The sequence below is a fragment of the Panthera pardus genome, unplaced genomic scaffold (genome assembly GCF_024362965.1).
Source record: "Panthera pardus isolate Hobbes unplaced genomic scaffold, ASM2436296v1 HiC_scaffold_25, whole genome shotgun sequence".
Taxonomy (NCBI): Eukaryota; Metazoa; Chordata; class Mammalia; order Carnivora; family Felidae; genus Panthera; species Panthera pardus.
This window is the reverse complement of record NW_026526821.1, coordinates 26,968,309-26,983,239: the sequence shown is the minus strand read 5'-3', so window position 1 is coordinate 26,983,239 and position 14,931 is coordinate 26,968,309. Positions and strand designations below refer to the sequence as shown.

Genomic DNA, 14,931 nt, shown 5'->3' with positions numbered 1-14,931 from the left:
CTAGGGGAGATAAGTAATTTGTCCAAGGATAACTATAGGGCAAGTAGGCTCCAGTACTGGTTTGCCAAATTTTGTGCCTCTTAACAGTGATGAAATTTGTCTGAAGGAGGCCATGGAGAGGCAGACACCAGGAACACCAGGAGCAGCTACTGCCTGGCAGGGCTGGAGCCTCCAGAGCCCCCAAAAGATTCTTCTTCACCCCCTTCCATCCAGCCTTAACAACACACAGATGAGAAGGTAAGGAGGAAATGGTTAGGTGTGCTCAAGCTATCTCCAGGGGCATAGGAGTCTCCCTCTCTACAGAACCTCCAGGTAAGAAGTTTGTGACCTTTGTTTGCCACCCATCAACCCCCCAGAGAGAGAAAGAAGTGGGCATGGGTGGGGGCAGGGGAGTCTTTTCTCCCTTGGGTGGGTGGAGGGCACATCAAGGAAGAAGGGAGAAACCTGATTGGTTCCTTCCTTTCTTGGACAAGAAGCCCGTACATGTGATACAGTGCATATCCTTCACATGGAACCCCCTTGGGGGAATGCCAGGGCACCTTTTGGACCTAAGAAGCCTCAGAAAGGAGAGACTGGTACAGCCCTAAATTGCAAGCTAAGCTAACAATTTCTAAGCATTGTAACTAGGTCATCAGGTTCCTAGAGAAGCCAGCTGTGGCTGGGGGATGGGGAGGGCAATTTTGTAGTCTACCAAGATCCCTACTTCCCTTCAGGCCCCGCCCTCCCTGAAATCTGCACCTGCTCCCAAACTGATCCCTTCCCCCAGCTGGGCCCAGCTGTCAACGGCTCCCAAAGCCCTGCCCCTGCCTTCCATGGGCCAGAACCATGGAGGCCTCTTGGGCAGGAGGTATCTTATTGCCACCTGAGCCCTTCAGAAAGGGGGTTGTACGACAGGGAAGAAGTGGCCTGTCATGGTGGGTATTTCTTGCTCCATGAGGGCAGCAAAAAAGTTGGGCCCCTTTGGGCCTTCCTAGGGTACCTTCCTGGCATTGTTGCCACAGGTGGCAGGAGACAGGTGATGTTTACCCTACTGACACAAGAGTTGCCAAAAGGCTTCAATCAAGCCTTTGAATCTGCACCTGCCCCAGAGCCCCAAAATAACAACCCGGGCAGCCTACCTGATCCACAGGTCACAGGTGCCTCTGGCTTTTATCTCCCTGCAGTTTTCCCTGCTGTGTCCCAGCTGGCAAGAGATTCTCTTTCCCAGGCGTCACCGGAGACCTGGCTGCATCCCTCTGGTATTGGGCCTCTCCCCACTGGGCCCACCTGTACTGTCAACCATCCCTATCCCTCTGCCCAGAGACTTCTGCCATCAGTCACTGCTCCCTTTTCCCTGACCAGCTTTACTCACAACCCAGACCCTCTTCAGCCAGTCTGCCCTCTCGCTACCTCCCAAACGCATCATACACTTTCTACCCTCCAGATCTGCCCGAGTGGTTCTTATCTACCAAGGCTGCCCTTGCACATTCCTTCCAACTACTGAAAGCCTTCATGGTCCACATCTTCCTAATAGGTAATAATGATGCCTAACATTGACTGAGTATACCGCGTCAGGCACTGTGCTAGGTGGGCTACAGGGTCACTCACTCATTTAACAAATATTTGCTGAGTGTCTCCTACATGCCAAGCACTCTGCTAGACGCTGGGGATGAAGGAAAAAAATGAGACAAAACTCCTACACTCTAGGGGACTTAGATTTTACTGGAGGAGACAGACGGTAAACATGTAAACATGGGTGGCTTCTCCAGAGGTGATAATTTCAGTCGAGACTTAAATGGTAAGATGACAGCCCTGATCAGATCTAGGAGAAGAGTGACCCAGGCTGAAGAAAAAGCAATTCCATGAGAAAGACATTACTACTATTATCTTCATCAAGGGATGACTCTTATCTTCACTTTACAGCTGGGGAAACTGAGGATTCAGTGTGCATTGCATTGCACAAAGCCACACTGCTGAGAAGGCTATTGTTCAAGCCTATGGTGATCTTTCCCCTCCTGACACTTTCCACTATTGGCGCAGGAGAGGGTCTGGGTTGGCAGTGCAGTTGGCAAGGGAGAAGGCGCATATTGATGATGCAGCCTGGGAGTGGAGGCCTCTGGACCGAGTCATCAATTGAATAGCTGATGGTGGAAGTGGCCTGGTTTGGCAGAGTTCCAGGGCATCTGTGGGATGCAGCCAGTGGGTCTGTCCTCTTCTGCTTCTGGAAACGACAGCACAGATTTGGCACAGTTTGCCTGGAGCCATTCACCAAGTGTTTCGGGTCTATTCCTCCTGCTGCAAATGAGTTTGCTTCCTTAGGGACAGAGACATTTTTGTCACCTAACCTGCATCTAATAATAACCTCATGTTCATTGAGCAGATGCTGGCCAAGCCCTTACCCAACCTCAGGCCCTGTGCCAGGAACTCAGGGTAAAATAAGCCAGTCCAGACCTGCAAAGAAGCAATGACGCAGTGGCTTGAGGGTAGGCTTTGGCACCAGATACATCTGAGTGCGAGACCCAGATCTGCCTCCTGTAAGGTATGTTAGTGTGGACATATTATAGAGCCTCTTTTTTTTTTTAATTATTATTATTTTTCAACATTTTTATTTTCTTTTTTGAGAGACAGAGACAGAGTGCTAGCTGGGGAGGGGCAGAGAGAGAGGGAGACACAGAATCTGAAGCGGGCTCTAGGCTCTGAGCTGTCAGCAGAGCCCGACGCGGGGCTTGAACCCCAGAACTGTGAGATCGTGACCTAAGCTGAAGTCAGACACTTAACTGACTGAGCCACCCAGGCGCCCCTATAGAGCCTCTTGAAGCTCTGGATTCTCTGTCTTGACACAGTTGTGAGGACCAAACAAGATGATTAACGTCAAGGGCATAAATGTAGCACTTGGCACAGAGCAAACACTCAACACACAGTATCTGTTATTATTATTAAAAAGCACTTTTAAATTTCACTTTCTTGCTTAAGCCTCCCTTACTCTGATGAGTTGGTATTACTTCTCTCAGATTTAAGGGTGAGAACTTGAAACTGATATGCCTAGTACTTATGTAGTAGAGCAAGAAATCAAGCTAAGCTTCAAGTCTGAGTCCGGAGTTTTATCTATGGGTGTGTGGAAGGTGATCAGTACACACCAACTATAATGAACCTTGCCTGGTGTGTCTGGCGATAGAGGGGGTAGACGGGTGATACATATAGCCTGACTCAGATGGTAGAAGGATACTAGCAAGGCCCCAGGTGTGGGGCACGGAAACAGACCACTGAGGGATGGGACCCAGGTCTACTCACCCCAGTACCCACAGTATCCCCAGCACTTAGCACATGTAAAGCATTCATCAGTACTTGCTGCTTTAACAAATGAAATCAAACTCTAAGGACAGCTCCAAGCAATGAACAGCCTTAGGGAAGGCAGACATTATATATAACATTCAGGCCTTAAAAGCCAGAAAAAGACTTGTAAGACTGACGCTGCCATTAACTGTGGGACAAGACTCCTGGCCTTAGTTTCCTTCCTGAAATGGGTCTAAACATACCCACCTCACCTACCTCGCTGTGAAATGATGTATACAAAGGAGGCTGGTAAATGACACAGCGTTCACACGCACATAAAAGCTACTATCATCACGCTACAGACTACTAAGGCAGTAAAGTGTTAAAAGTGTCACCTCGAGTTTGAAGCCCAGGTCGCCCTGGTATTAGCTTATGAGGCCCAGAGCGTGTCACTTTTCTCCGAGCCTCAGTTTTTCTCAACCATAGAATGAAGATAACCTTGTAGGGCTTTTAAGAAGGGTAGAGAAAAAGAACACAGGGTTTGGAGTAAGATCGTCTTGGTTTCAAATCCTGACTCTGCCTCCTGCTAAGTAAACCCTCCAAATCTCAGTGTCCTATAATGGTAAAGTTGTCAGGACAGTAACAAAGAGATGATGTTGGTAAAAGGCCTGTCACGTAAGTGGCACTGGATAAATACCCACCATCGTCTAAACACTGGTACAATGGGGGGCAGGGGCCGAGTACTTAAAAGTGGGAGCTTGGAAACTACTCTCCCAGGCTTTGCCACTTACTACCTCTACCTGTGCTACCTTGCGTAAGTTGCTTAACTTCTCTGTACCTCAGTTTCCTCACTTGTAAAATGGGGTTAATAACAGTACCAACTTCAAAGTGCAGCTAGACGAATGGAATAAATAAATACATATAAAGCCCTCTGAACAATGCCTGGCATAGAGTAAGCACTTGATAAATGTTAGGTGCTATTAATAGTAATGTTAACAATAATATTAATCACCAAGTGGAATAAGAGGGAGGGACTGTTTAATCCTGGGATGTGGGCATCCCATGGAATAATTCCAGGGAAGTCCCTGGACAGCTCTGTAGTCAAGTTTTCAGCTGCTGAGAGAAAGACTCTTCCATGGAAAGGACAGGAGGCTGGGGGGCGGGGGGGGGGGGGGGGTTCCTGAGCAAAAGTCTCAATCCTGCTGACCAGGAAGCCAGCCTCTGGGGAGACAAGTCAGGCTCCTTGGAAGGGACACTGTGTTCCTGGCTCCGCCTGGCCTGACCGGGGAACAAAGGCACGTGTGTGTGGCCAGGGAGGAGGGAGGGGAATGTTTCCCTTTCAAGAGCGGAACAAAGGATCTGAGGCATAGTTGAGTGCGTTCCAATCCCCTCCCAAGCTAGCTCCCATTCCTCAGATGATTGTCCAACAAGGTTTTCAACCTTCTAGCTTCCTCTTGAAAGGTGAAGGGGGGAGGGGCTGACTCCACTTCACTCCATCCTCTGTCATCAGTCTCCAAGAGGCAGGATTTATATGTGCCAAACCTCTAAGATCTCTCTTAGGAGTCTCCATCCTGTGCAGGGGGGATGGAGTGGGGGGGGGGGCGGGGGGGGGGTAGGGACCTCAGGGGAAACTCGGGGTTAATGGATGACACAAGGCACTGCAAGTGACAGGCTTAATGTCCCTCTAGGGGGAGTCCCAGACTGAAACTGCTACTGAGTGATGGAGCCTGGGAGAGAGATGGAGTTCTGGCCAGCCCCCAGAACTGTTCTGACAGAACTAACTGGAAATGCATTTTCAAATCTTAAAGGGTTGACCAAGGGCTGGGGAGAGAAGCTAGGTGAAGGGTGAAGGGGGAGGGAGCAAAGAAAGTAACTGACAAGAGGAAAGGGAGGGACACGTCCAAAAAAAGTAGTTTGTGGGGAGGGGGGAGTCTTTAGGGACATTACTTTCCAGTTTCTACACTCTCACCAGCAGGAATCGGCTGCAGGGCTGGGACAGGAAGCAGTCCATGGAAGTCATTGCAATGGCATTTCCTGAAGAGCGAGAGAAAAACCTCTAGTTCCGAGGGGAGCTCTGGAGTCTGCCCAAAAAGCCTTGTAGCTTGGAGCTAGCTGTAAGGCTCCAGCTTGGCCTGAGAGTCTCATCAGGGATGAAACCAAGTACCAGAAGGTCCCAGAGGCAGTTTCTTTCTGCAAAAACACTATTTGCAAAAATCAATATGTAATAAATGGGAAGCCAGAAGGAGCCCTAGGATGTGGCTGCTGTTTGCTGCTGATACTGACAGTCACTACTCTGAGAACATTAAGAAGTGGATTAACTCACTGAGTCTTCAGAACAAGGCACTATTATTGCGGCTATTTACAAGTTAAAAGACTTGTCCACGGTCACACAGCAAGTAAGTGGTCAAGTGATCCACAGATCCAAACCCTGCCTCTTCCTCCCGATGTGTAACCTTGGGCAAGCCATTTCACCTCTCTCAGCCTGATTTCCCTCCGGCTCACCCCGCTGCGTGGCTATATGCATCAAAAAGGCAAGGTGGATATGAAAGCGCTTTGGAAGTTGCAAAGTGCTACATAAATGTAGAATATTATTACTGTGGGGTCAGTGACAAAGTACCCTGTATTGACACTGGAATTACTTAATTTTTATAGCTCAAGTGCTGTAGCTGTTGATAGGAAAGAGCCATCCTCAAATGTAATTAATATGCCTTAATGGTGGAATTGGCCACAAGGCTTAAGGCCAGTGACAACCAGATTCCTACCTAGACTGTCCACTTCAACCCTCTGTCCTACAGATTTGGGGGAAACTGGAGCCTGGGGGTGAAGTGAGTTGGCCAAGGAAAGACAGTGAGTCAGAGCAGAATGACAGAACAAGGATCCTGACTCTATGACCAGTGCTTGTACCACCACAGCACAGAAACACCATGGACTCCTACCATGACAAAAACACTGCTAGGACCCTGCCCTGAGGATGTGCTGGAGGGGCATGGAGCCCAAAAAAGGAGAATGCATGCTGAATGGGTTTCTGACTTGAGTTCTGGGGTAAAAATGATAGGAATTATGCTAACAACATGTGCCAGGCTCTACACATCTTGGGCATGCCTCATAAGGTCTTTGTCATGACCTGATGAAGCAGATATCATTTGCCCCAAGGTTCAGAGAATTCAAGAAGCTTGCCCAAGGTCACACAGCTAGATGTGGGTGAGCTACGACCTAGGCCCAGACAACATTTCAAACAGAAATATTGCTAGAATGGAGGAGAACCATTCAGGATACCGCATTTGGACAGAACTATCGCTGAAGAACATCTAGCTTATTTAGCCTTGATTTCATGACCTCCTAGCGGTTAAAAAATGTGGCCTCCATCAACATGCCATGTGCAAGCTTGGCCATTTGCTCTTAGTCCCTTCTTACAATTCCCACTTCCGTCTCCTGATCCAAACCACTATTCTTTCTAACCTGGCAGTTGCACCAACCTCATCACAGGGTTCCTGGCTGCAGCCCTTGCAGAATTCAGATCACTTTACCCGTGCTCCAAACTTTTTTCTGGTCTCTCACTCATTCAACCACAGCCAAGTCCTCATCGTGGCCTGTAATGCCCTGTGCAATCTGGCTTTTGGCCACCTCTCCCCCTTCAATCCCAACCACTCTCCCTCTTGCTAGTTCTTCTCCTGCCACTTTCTTCAGGTTCGGGCTCAAATATTACTTTTTGGTGAGGCCTTCCCTAACCACTCTTAAAACTGCAGCCCCACCTCCCTTGCTAGGCATGCCCTATACTTCAACCTGCTTTATTTTCTTCACAGCGCTTACTCTCACTTGATATGTTATATACGCATAACGACATGTTTGTTGTCCGTCTCTCCCCGCTAGAATGTGAGCATCACAAGGGCAAAACTTCATTTTACTTAAGGCAGTACCCCTAGTACCTAGGACAGCCTGTGCATAGAAGCTCAATAAACACTGTTTGAATCAATGACTGAACCATCAGGTAAAGGAGTTTCCATTACTATTATTCTGGTTTCTGGTTTGATAGCTGTGTTTCTTCAGAAATTTAGTGGGCATCTCTTTCATTAGGTGCCTGCTATGCCCAAGACCTCTGGTCAGTGCTGAGGAAACAAGTATGGGCAAGACGCAGACTTGACCTTCAGGAAAACTCCTAAATCTGGCAGAGATGTGATTGTGTTAGAAATGTCTTCTTTACACTCATTTAACACTACCACTGTTATTTTTCTCTCATTTATTCGAGTTCTGCTGGGTATTTTACCAATAAAAAAAGGCTTAGGCCCTCTTCCCAGATATTTGAAACTGGTGATCATATTCTCCTGAGTCTTCTCTTCCCCAGGCTAAACAAAAAGACCCAGTGGGATTGTCTGACTCAGGTCTGCCAACTGGGAACGGGGAAGACAGACTGTCGGCTATAGGGACAGAAGAGAAGTGGCTCCAGGAGCAGAGTGACTCCTTCAAAGAAAAAAGAGGGAGTCCCGAGGGAGGACTCTGTGGAATTAGGTTGGAGGTTGGGGGTGGGGACAGGGCCCTGCTAATTAAGGTAGTAGGAGATTATGCTTCTGTCGAAGAGCAGCTCACTGGGAATTACCCCTAAATCTATCCAGGCTAAACCCGGACAAGACCATAGTTGCTGAAAGAAAGCCCCATGATGGAAGGCTGTGGCTACTCAAAATTGCTGAAGTCCATCGGACTCAGGACAGATACCTGCTGGGGAAAGGACAGCTGACAACCGCTGCTTCCTGCAGCCCAAACAAATGTGGTGACTGTCCACACAAAAGAAAAGAAAATCTTCTGGGTTCTGTCGAGACCCCCTGAAAAAACACCTGGGTAATTTTCTAGCAGAGGCTGAAGGGCTCCATGGGACCACTGGGGAAATTAGTCCCAGGAAGTCTGGAAAATTCTGTGATGGTGACAGAATTTTAAAAGCAACGTCAAACGCACATCCAGAAGAACTGGGTGTTTTGAGGTGGAGTCCCTGAGATATTTCTACCTCACTTTGGGACCTGAATGAGATTACTAAAAATTTCCACGTTTGGGGTTTCTAATGGGGTTTCCCCAAGAAAACCGCAGAACTGCCAACAGCTGCTGAGATCTGCAAAGGTCACTGAGGTGCTTCAGCTAATCATATACCCATGCCAAAGAAGCCAGAATAGGCAAGAAGAAACCTATAGAAACTAGAAGACCACAGAGCCATGCAACCTGGGAAAGGCCAAATTACGCTTCCTCTCCCCACACACTGTTCATTGCTCTCAGCAATGGTATTTCCATCAGGCTTAGGGGTTTCCCAGGCACAGAGATCCCAAAATGGCCTAGTCTACCTGGGTCCTCACCCTAAAGCTGTCCACATTCCCACTGAAAGCCCCAGAAACACTCTGTCCTACAGAGAAGGTCACACACATCATATTCCAATCTAGATGATTATCTCAGGAGCTGGCTTTGTTTCTTGAGAAACTCTGAGGCCAAAGTTCAGTTTTCTGAGGAAGAGAGCCCACTCATTAAAGAGGTGCTTCTTCTATCCTACAATTAAAGGCCAGGAAGGGCTTTTGTTCTAGATCCTTTACTAGAGTCCAGCTATGGCAGGTGGCTATCATTATTCTATTTTACAGGTGAGACAGACGGATGGACAACAGAGACAAACAGGTTCAGCATATTGCCATGTGACTCCAGTAAGGCCGTGGTGTGGCTATGACTGAAATTCCAGTCCTTGGAACCCACCCACAATTAAGTAGACAGATCTGAAGCAGGCCACCTTCTCCCCACATGCACACGATTCTTATCTAAGCCTGAGAGGGCTTAACAATGAAAAAACTAACAAGAAGGTCACTCTGGCTAGGCAAAACCTTTAATGCCCACTTGAGTTTTACCAGTGCCAGAATCAGACTACCTGGGACCTGCTATGGCCAACAAAGGCACTGTTCTACCTGCACAATGCCAGCATCACAGACCAGAGTGAGTACCTCCACAGGCATGTTTTGTTTGGCCTTACTGCATCTCTGGCTTTCTGTGCCAGCATGTCTGGGTCACTTTATTACTCCCAGGACAACCTGATATGGGATGGAAAAGACTTCAAGCTTTGGAGTCAAGCTGACCTAGGTATAAACTCTCACTCAGTCACTTAACTGGTTGAGGGATACCAGGAGCCAGTCATTTAGCTATCAGGAGTTTCACATGTCAACTGGGAATAAACCCCCCTACCTTGGAAAGTTACTGTGTGGGTTCTATGAAATAGCATGTCATTTCCACGAGGGAAGATACCACGTGCAGCTTATGGCCAGCACAGTGCCTGCCTCATGGTAGATGCTCAATAAATTTTGGTTGCATAAATAAAAGACCCAACACAATGCCTCATACATAAGATGTACTCCATAAAGGTTCATTTCCTTCCCCTTTCCGGTAGGGATGCTAAATTTAGAGCATACCCCAAGGTGGTAATGGCCCATAAGTCCTACACTCGTGGATCCACCACAGCCTCCAGGAAGGTTTTGAGATGCCACTGCAGCAGCCAGTCTGTGCAGCTCAAACAGGATGGGTGGGTAGCTTCTATCCAAAGGATCCCCAGCCAAATGTTCTTTATGTCCTGGCCTCAGGGAGCATGTGTGCTGAGAAATGGTGCTGACATAACTTGCTCTTCTGCACACAACCCCTCTGTTCACCAAGAGGAAGTAACATACGGTATGTTGTCTAACGGGCTCTGAAAATCCTTGAGCAAAGAGACAGAAGATGGAATTTCAATCCAGGGGCGATCTGATGAACTCACCCTATGCTGCTGTGTCTAAAACCTCTTTCTACGTACAATACCGGGTGACTGGCAATTCTCTGATCCACGTAGCCCTCTGCAGAGGCTGGCCGACGGAACAGGCTCCTCTCCCAGACTGTCTTTTGTTAATAGCTGGCAACAACCCACCTGGTATTAGCACCACTGGCCAAAGACAATAGTTGGGCAAGGTGGGCATAAGGCCCAAGTCTACTAGGAGATGCCTCAGAGGGTGTGTCTAAAGCGCTGGAATCCCATCCCTCCTGGAATCAGCTGAACAAATATTTGCCCCCAAAGAGAATCAAAGCAGGAGGGAACGGCGAGGTCATCACACAAACCAACAGGAACTATTTAATCATTTATCCCCCCAGGGAGTTCATTTACAGAATGGCTTTCAAGTCTGGTCGGCCTTAGCTGGAGAGCTCTCCACCTTTACCTCCCCAACCCCACCCCAGTCATCTGACCTCTACTGACTTGACCCCTTTGTATTTTACAAGAACTAGCAGCAGGAAGAGTTAATGAAGTTGCAAAGAAATGGGAAATAAGACGGGGGAAGGGTTCCAGGGCAAACTAGGAGGTCTCTTGCTCAGAGGTAAACTGAAGTGCCACGCCCTAGGCCCAGCCTATGGATAATTTGCATTCTTGACATTCCAGAGTCCCCGATGCAAGGCCCCTTCCACCTCAGCTCCTTCAATAGATGACTTATTTCCTAAAGCCTGCTCAATTTTCTGGGTATTCTGAGGGGACCAATACCTCTCATAAGCCCTGCACCTCCCCTACGCAGGGAGAGAAGCAAGGAAATTAGGACCCATCTCACTGTGGAAGAGCAAAAACTGCCTACGATGACCATTGGTAAAGAACCTCTCACCACTGTCTCCTCCTAATTTGGTGATGGGCAAGAGAGTTCTTCCTCCCTAAGAAAGGAATGAGGCATGACTCCTGGGCCTAGAAAGTGCGTCTGGAACCAGTAACAACTACTACTATGGAAACTTGCTGGTGCCAGTCACTGCGCACATTAGCTCCGAGATTTACAATATCCTACAAGGCAAAGAGGGCTTGCCACATTTTTTTAGTGGAAGAAACCGAGGCTCAAGGTAAACTGGCCTGTCCAAGGTCACACAGCTGGTTAAGTGACCGGGCTGGCACTCAAGCCTAGGTCAGTCTGTTCCCGAAGCCTGTCACTGAATCTCAATGTCCTGAAGACCGGGTTCTTGCTTTGCCAGCACACAGTGCTCCATGAAGAGGCCCCAGGGCCCTGGCCGGAAAGCAACAGGCAGAACAGCTGGAGCTCCCCAACCGACCCCAGGCAGCGAGGTGCAAAGTCCCCGGGCTTAATGCGTGACACAGCAAGAGCTCGGCAAACAGGCCAGCCATGCAGAAAGTTACACACTTGGGAGCAAAGGAACATAGGGGAGCAGCGCAAACACGGCCAGCCCCCTGGCACAGCTTACATTGCCCTAGAATCTGACCATCCTCAGCCATCCATGCCAGTGGGAACTTCTGCCTGGCCGTGCCCTGTTCTGAGAGGAGAGGAACATGTATGCAAACTCTGAAATAAAGGGGAACTTGAGTTGTGGGAGGGAAGCCCAGGACAGGACTGACATCCCGGGGGGAGTAAGAATGGAGGAGCTCACAGGCGTTACGCTCAGCAGCCCTTTCTGTGGTGAGGGGAGCACTGACTGGACTCACTTCCCACTCGCAAAGATTTGGGGCCAAATAAACACACAGGCTGTTTTCTTCCGCTGGGAAACTGGAACACGAGTATGAAAGAGCGGGGCCGTGAGGGTAACCGGAATGAAAGCTGCCTGGTCCTTCAAGATCTAGGTCATCTGTATTTGAGAACAGCTAACCTCTTGTGGTGCAAGGAGGCCGGTCACATCTCCTTAACAAACAATACCTCCAATAATCACCCGGCACGACAGTATGGAGAAGCAGGGGAGAGGCTGTTAGGGATCTCTCTGACCAGAAGCCAAGAGAAAGGGACACACAAGGGGCGTGGTCCTTACCCAGCCGCCGTTCTCCTGGATCCAAGGCTCTAGGTGGTCGTTCAGGTAAGTGGCCATCCAAGTTGCGATCCGACTCACCAATACCTGCATCTCCTTGTCTACGCTTTCCACACACAGTGCCCCACCGAAGGAGAAAAAGGCCACAATGCGACCCCAGTTCACCCCATCCCGGAAGAGTTCGTTCACTACCTGCTCAAAGCTCTGATATGCTGTCCCTGGGGTGATGTGAAGCTGGGATGTCAGGTCGCTGAATGCCCGCCGGTACCTCAGTTCAAACTCATCCCCGGCCTCCCTCAGCGCCTGCTTCACCGCTGCCATGGGGATCACCTCCCGGGCATCCAAGCTGCTGCTGTGGCCAGTGGCTCCATTCACCGCAGGGCTGTCCGCCAAGTGCCAGGATGGGTTGCCATTGATGGCACTGGGGGTCTCCATCTCCGATTCAGTCCCTTCTGGGGCCTCAGTTCTGTTCTCTTCCACATCACTAAACTGACTCCAGCTGTATCCTTTCTGGGAAAGCTTGTAGGAGAGAAAGTCAACCACCAGCTCCCGGTTGCTCTGAGACATTTTTATAATAGGGATGGGCTCGACCAGTCCATTGTCCAAAACACCTGCTCACTCACTGAGTCTGTTCTCTGCTTGGTGGTTCTCTTCTGAGATCCAAAGCCAAGATAAGGTTCTGATGGAAGAGAAAGAGCTTCAGGAAAAAAAAAAATTAATATGCATGCCATTTACCCTACAATATCCCATTCCCCCTGGAGGTACCAGAACTGGTTTCTTTGTGGCTCTTAGGAAGGTCTGGGTCTAGCTTCCAGGAGACTTCAATGAAGTCAAATTGAAAGCACCAGTGGGCTCTTTCTGAATCATCACACAGGCTTTTTTTTTTTTTTTTTTTTTTTTTTTTACTCCAGCCACCCCTTTTTCTCCGAAATGCCTTCCTCAGAAAGTCACCCGCACGGGCAGTCTGCCCCCCATCCCCACCCCCGCACCACCTACATTCAAATCCGTCTCAGGCGACCGCAGGCAGGTGCAACCCCCGGAAGATCTTTTGTAACATAGGTCGGGAGAAGAGGTGGCAGCCGGGATGCCGGCAACTCAGCCGGCCTCACGGCGGCTGGCAAAAAAAGGAGCTCTGGCCGGAGGGATCATGCGACCCGGCAGGCTGGGAGCCCAGAAGGCGATACAGGAATTACGAAGCTCAGGAACCGGCCCCCTCGCTTGCTTCCTCCTCCATCGCCCGGATCGAGGGCGGCCACTCGGCAGCGGCCTCCTGCCACCCGAGAGCCCAGCCCCCTCGCTCTTGCACGCCCCTTGGCTCTCCGCCTACTGGGAGCCAGGAGAACTCTCCCGGAGGTGGCTGGTGTGGGGTTTAGGTTTTTTGTTGTTGTTGTCGTTTCTATTTAAGTACCAGCCCGGGGTAAGGCTTCCGAAACCCTGAAGGTACTTCTCAATGGGGTTCAAGGTTTCGAGAAGGGACAGAAGGAGGGGGAAACTGCCTCGGATCTGCGGTCTGACTTCGGAAAGGCCATCCCCGGGCCTTTCCGGGAGGCTGACGGCCGGGGACCCCCCAGAAACACCGCCGATTTTCTTTGAATTCCCCAAAGGCCCTGGACGTAGCGGCGGTGGTGGGGGATTGCCGGGTCCTCCATTCCCCGCACGGACACAATGGCCGCCGGCGCCCTGCACAAAGAGGGGGTGAGGGTGAGGCTCCGGGCCTCTCCTCAGGTCAGGGAGAGGGCCTGAGGCCTGCTCGAACGTCTCCCCCCCACCCCCCGCCCAGCTGAGACCACGTTTTCCTGAGGACAGGCCCAAGGTGGCTTCCTGGCGCCCCCGGGAGGCCTTGGGGGCCGGGGGCTGCACCTCTCCGGAGCCCGGGGCGGGTGGGCTGCGGCCTGGTGGCTTCTCCCGCGCGCTAGGCCGGGTACCCGCCGGGCCACCGCCCCGTTGCCAGGCAACCGCTCTCCCTCAGGGGCGCCCCCTAGCCCTTTCAAGAAGGAGGGGTCTCGCCCCCGGCGGTCCGCCCCGGCGTAGCCAATCTGTAAGTCCAGTCGGCACGGAAGCGGGACGGCGAGGGCTCCCATTGGGCGCAGCGCCTGCCACGCACAGGGGAGGCGGTGCTCTCACCTGCGAGCCCCGCGAGCCGTGGGGGGCCACGTCCCCCCTTCATCGGCCAGGTAGTTTCCAGACGCGAGGGCTCTTCGTAGCCAAGTTCCGCGCTGCGGACCCGGGCCGGCCTACCTGGCTGACGGCTCGTGCTGTCTCTTCCGAACGAGCCGGCCTCAGTTTCCCCTGAAGAGACCGGGGGAACTTGCAAGCTCAGTCACTTCCGGTGCCGCGGCAGCGCGCGCGAGCCCGAGACGCAAAGGGAGTGCGCGCCTTGAGGACTGGCGTCAAGACCTGGGAGGGAGCGCCCCCTTGCGGCAGATCTGGGGAATATGGAGACGCAAAAAAAAAACAAACCCAAAAAAGTCAACGTTTATATTCACATTTCGGTGCGTTCACTTAGTCAGTGTCCTCTATCTGTGTTTATATATCTAAAAAGCGTCGCGTTATAACTAAGAACGTTGTGTCTGGGATTCCAACTCTGTCAGCTGGGGAAGTTATTCAACTGCTCTGTGCCTCAATTTCCTTAACTGTAAAATAGGTGAAAACACAACCTCCCTCATTGAGTTATTGTGAGGATTGAAAGAGTTGTTGTTTGTAAAATCTGTAGCACAGTGTGTGGTCCATAGTATATGCTGCATAAATGTATTCAACAAATGTTTATTATTTGGGTTGCTGAAGATAGAAACAAGACAAGACATGATCCCTGCTTTCATGAAGACTTAAACCCTTGAGCTGGAGACAGTAAACAACTAAGAAAATACACAAACAAGGAAATTTCAAATAGTGACTAGTGCTATGAAAGAAGTAAAT

At 50.3% G+C, this 14,931-nt stretch overlaps 1 protein-coding gene across 6 annotated transcripts in view; it reads right to left on the bottom strand.

Moving 5' to 3' along the window:
* Positions 1-14,363, bottom strand: part of BCL2L1 (BCL2 like 1) — a 51,113-nt gene extending 36,750 nt beyond the window's left edge. The window contains exons 1-2 of one of the 6 annotated variants that reach the window (XM_019458858.2): positions 14,254-14,363; positions 12,019-12,712 (exon numbers count right to left, since the gene is read on the bottom strand). In XM_019458858.2, the coding sequence (XP_019314403.1) occupies positions 12,019-12,582 (564 nt within the window). In that variant the 5' untranslated portion in view covers positions 12,583-12,712; positions 14,254-14,363. The other 5 variants (XM_019458860.2, XM_019458857.2, XM_019458859.2 and 2 more) reach the window with 5 other exon arrangements.
* Positions 14,364-14,931: the final 568 nt, after the last annotated feature.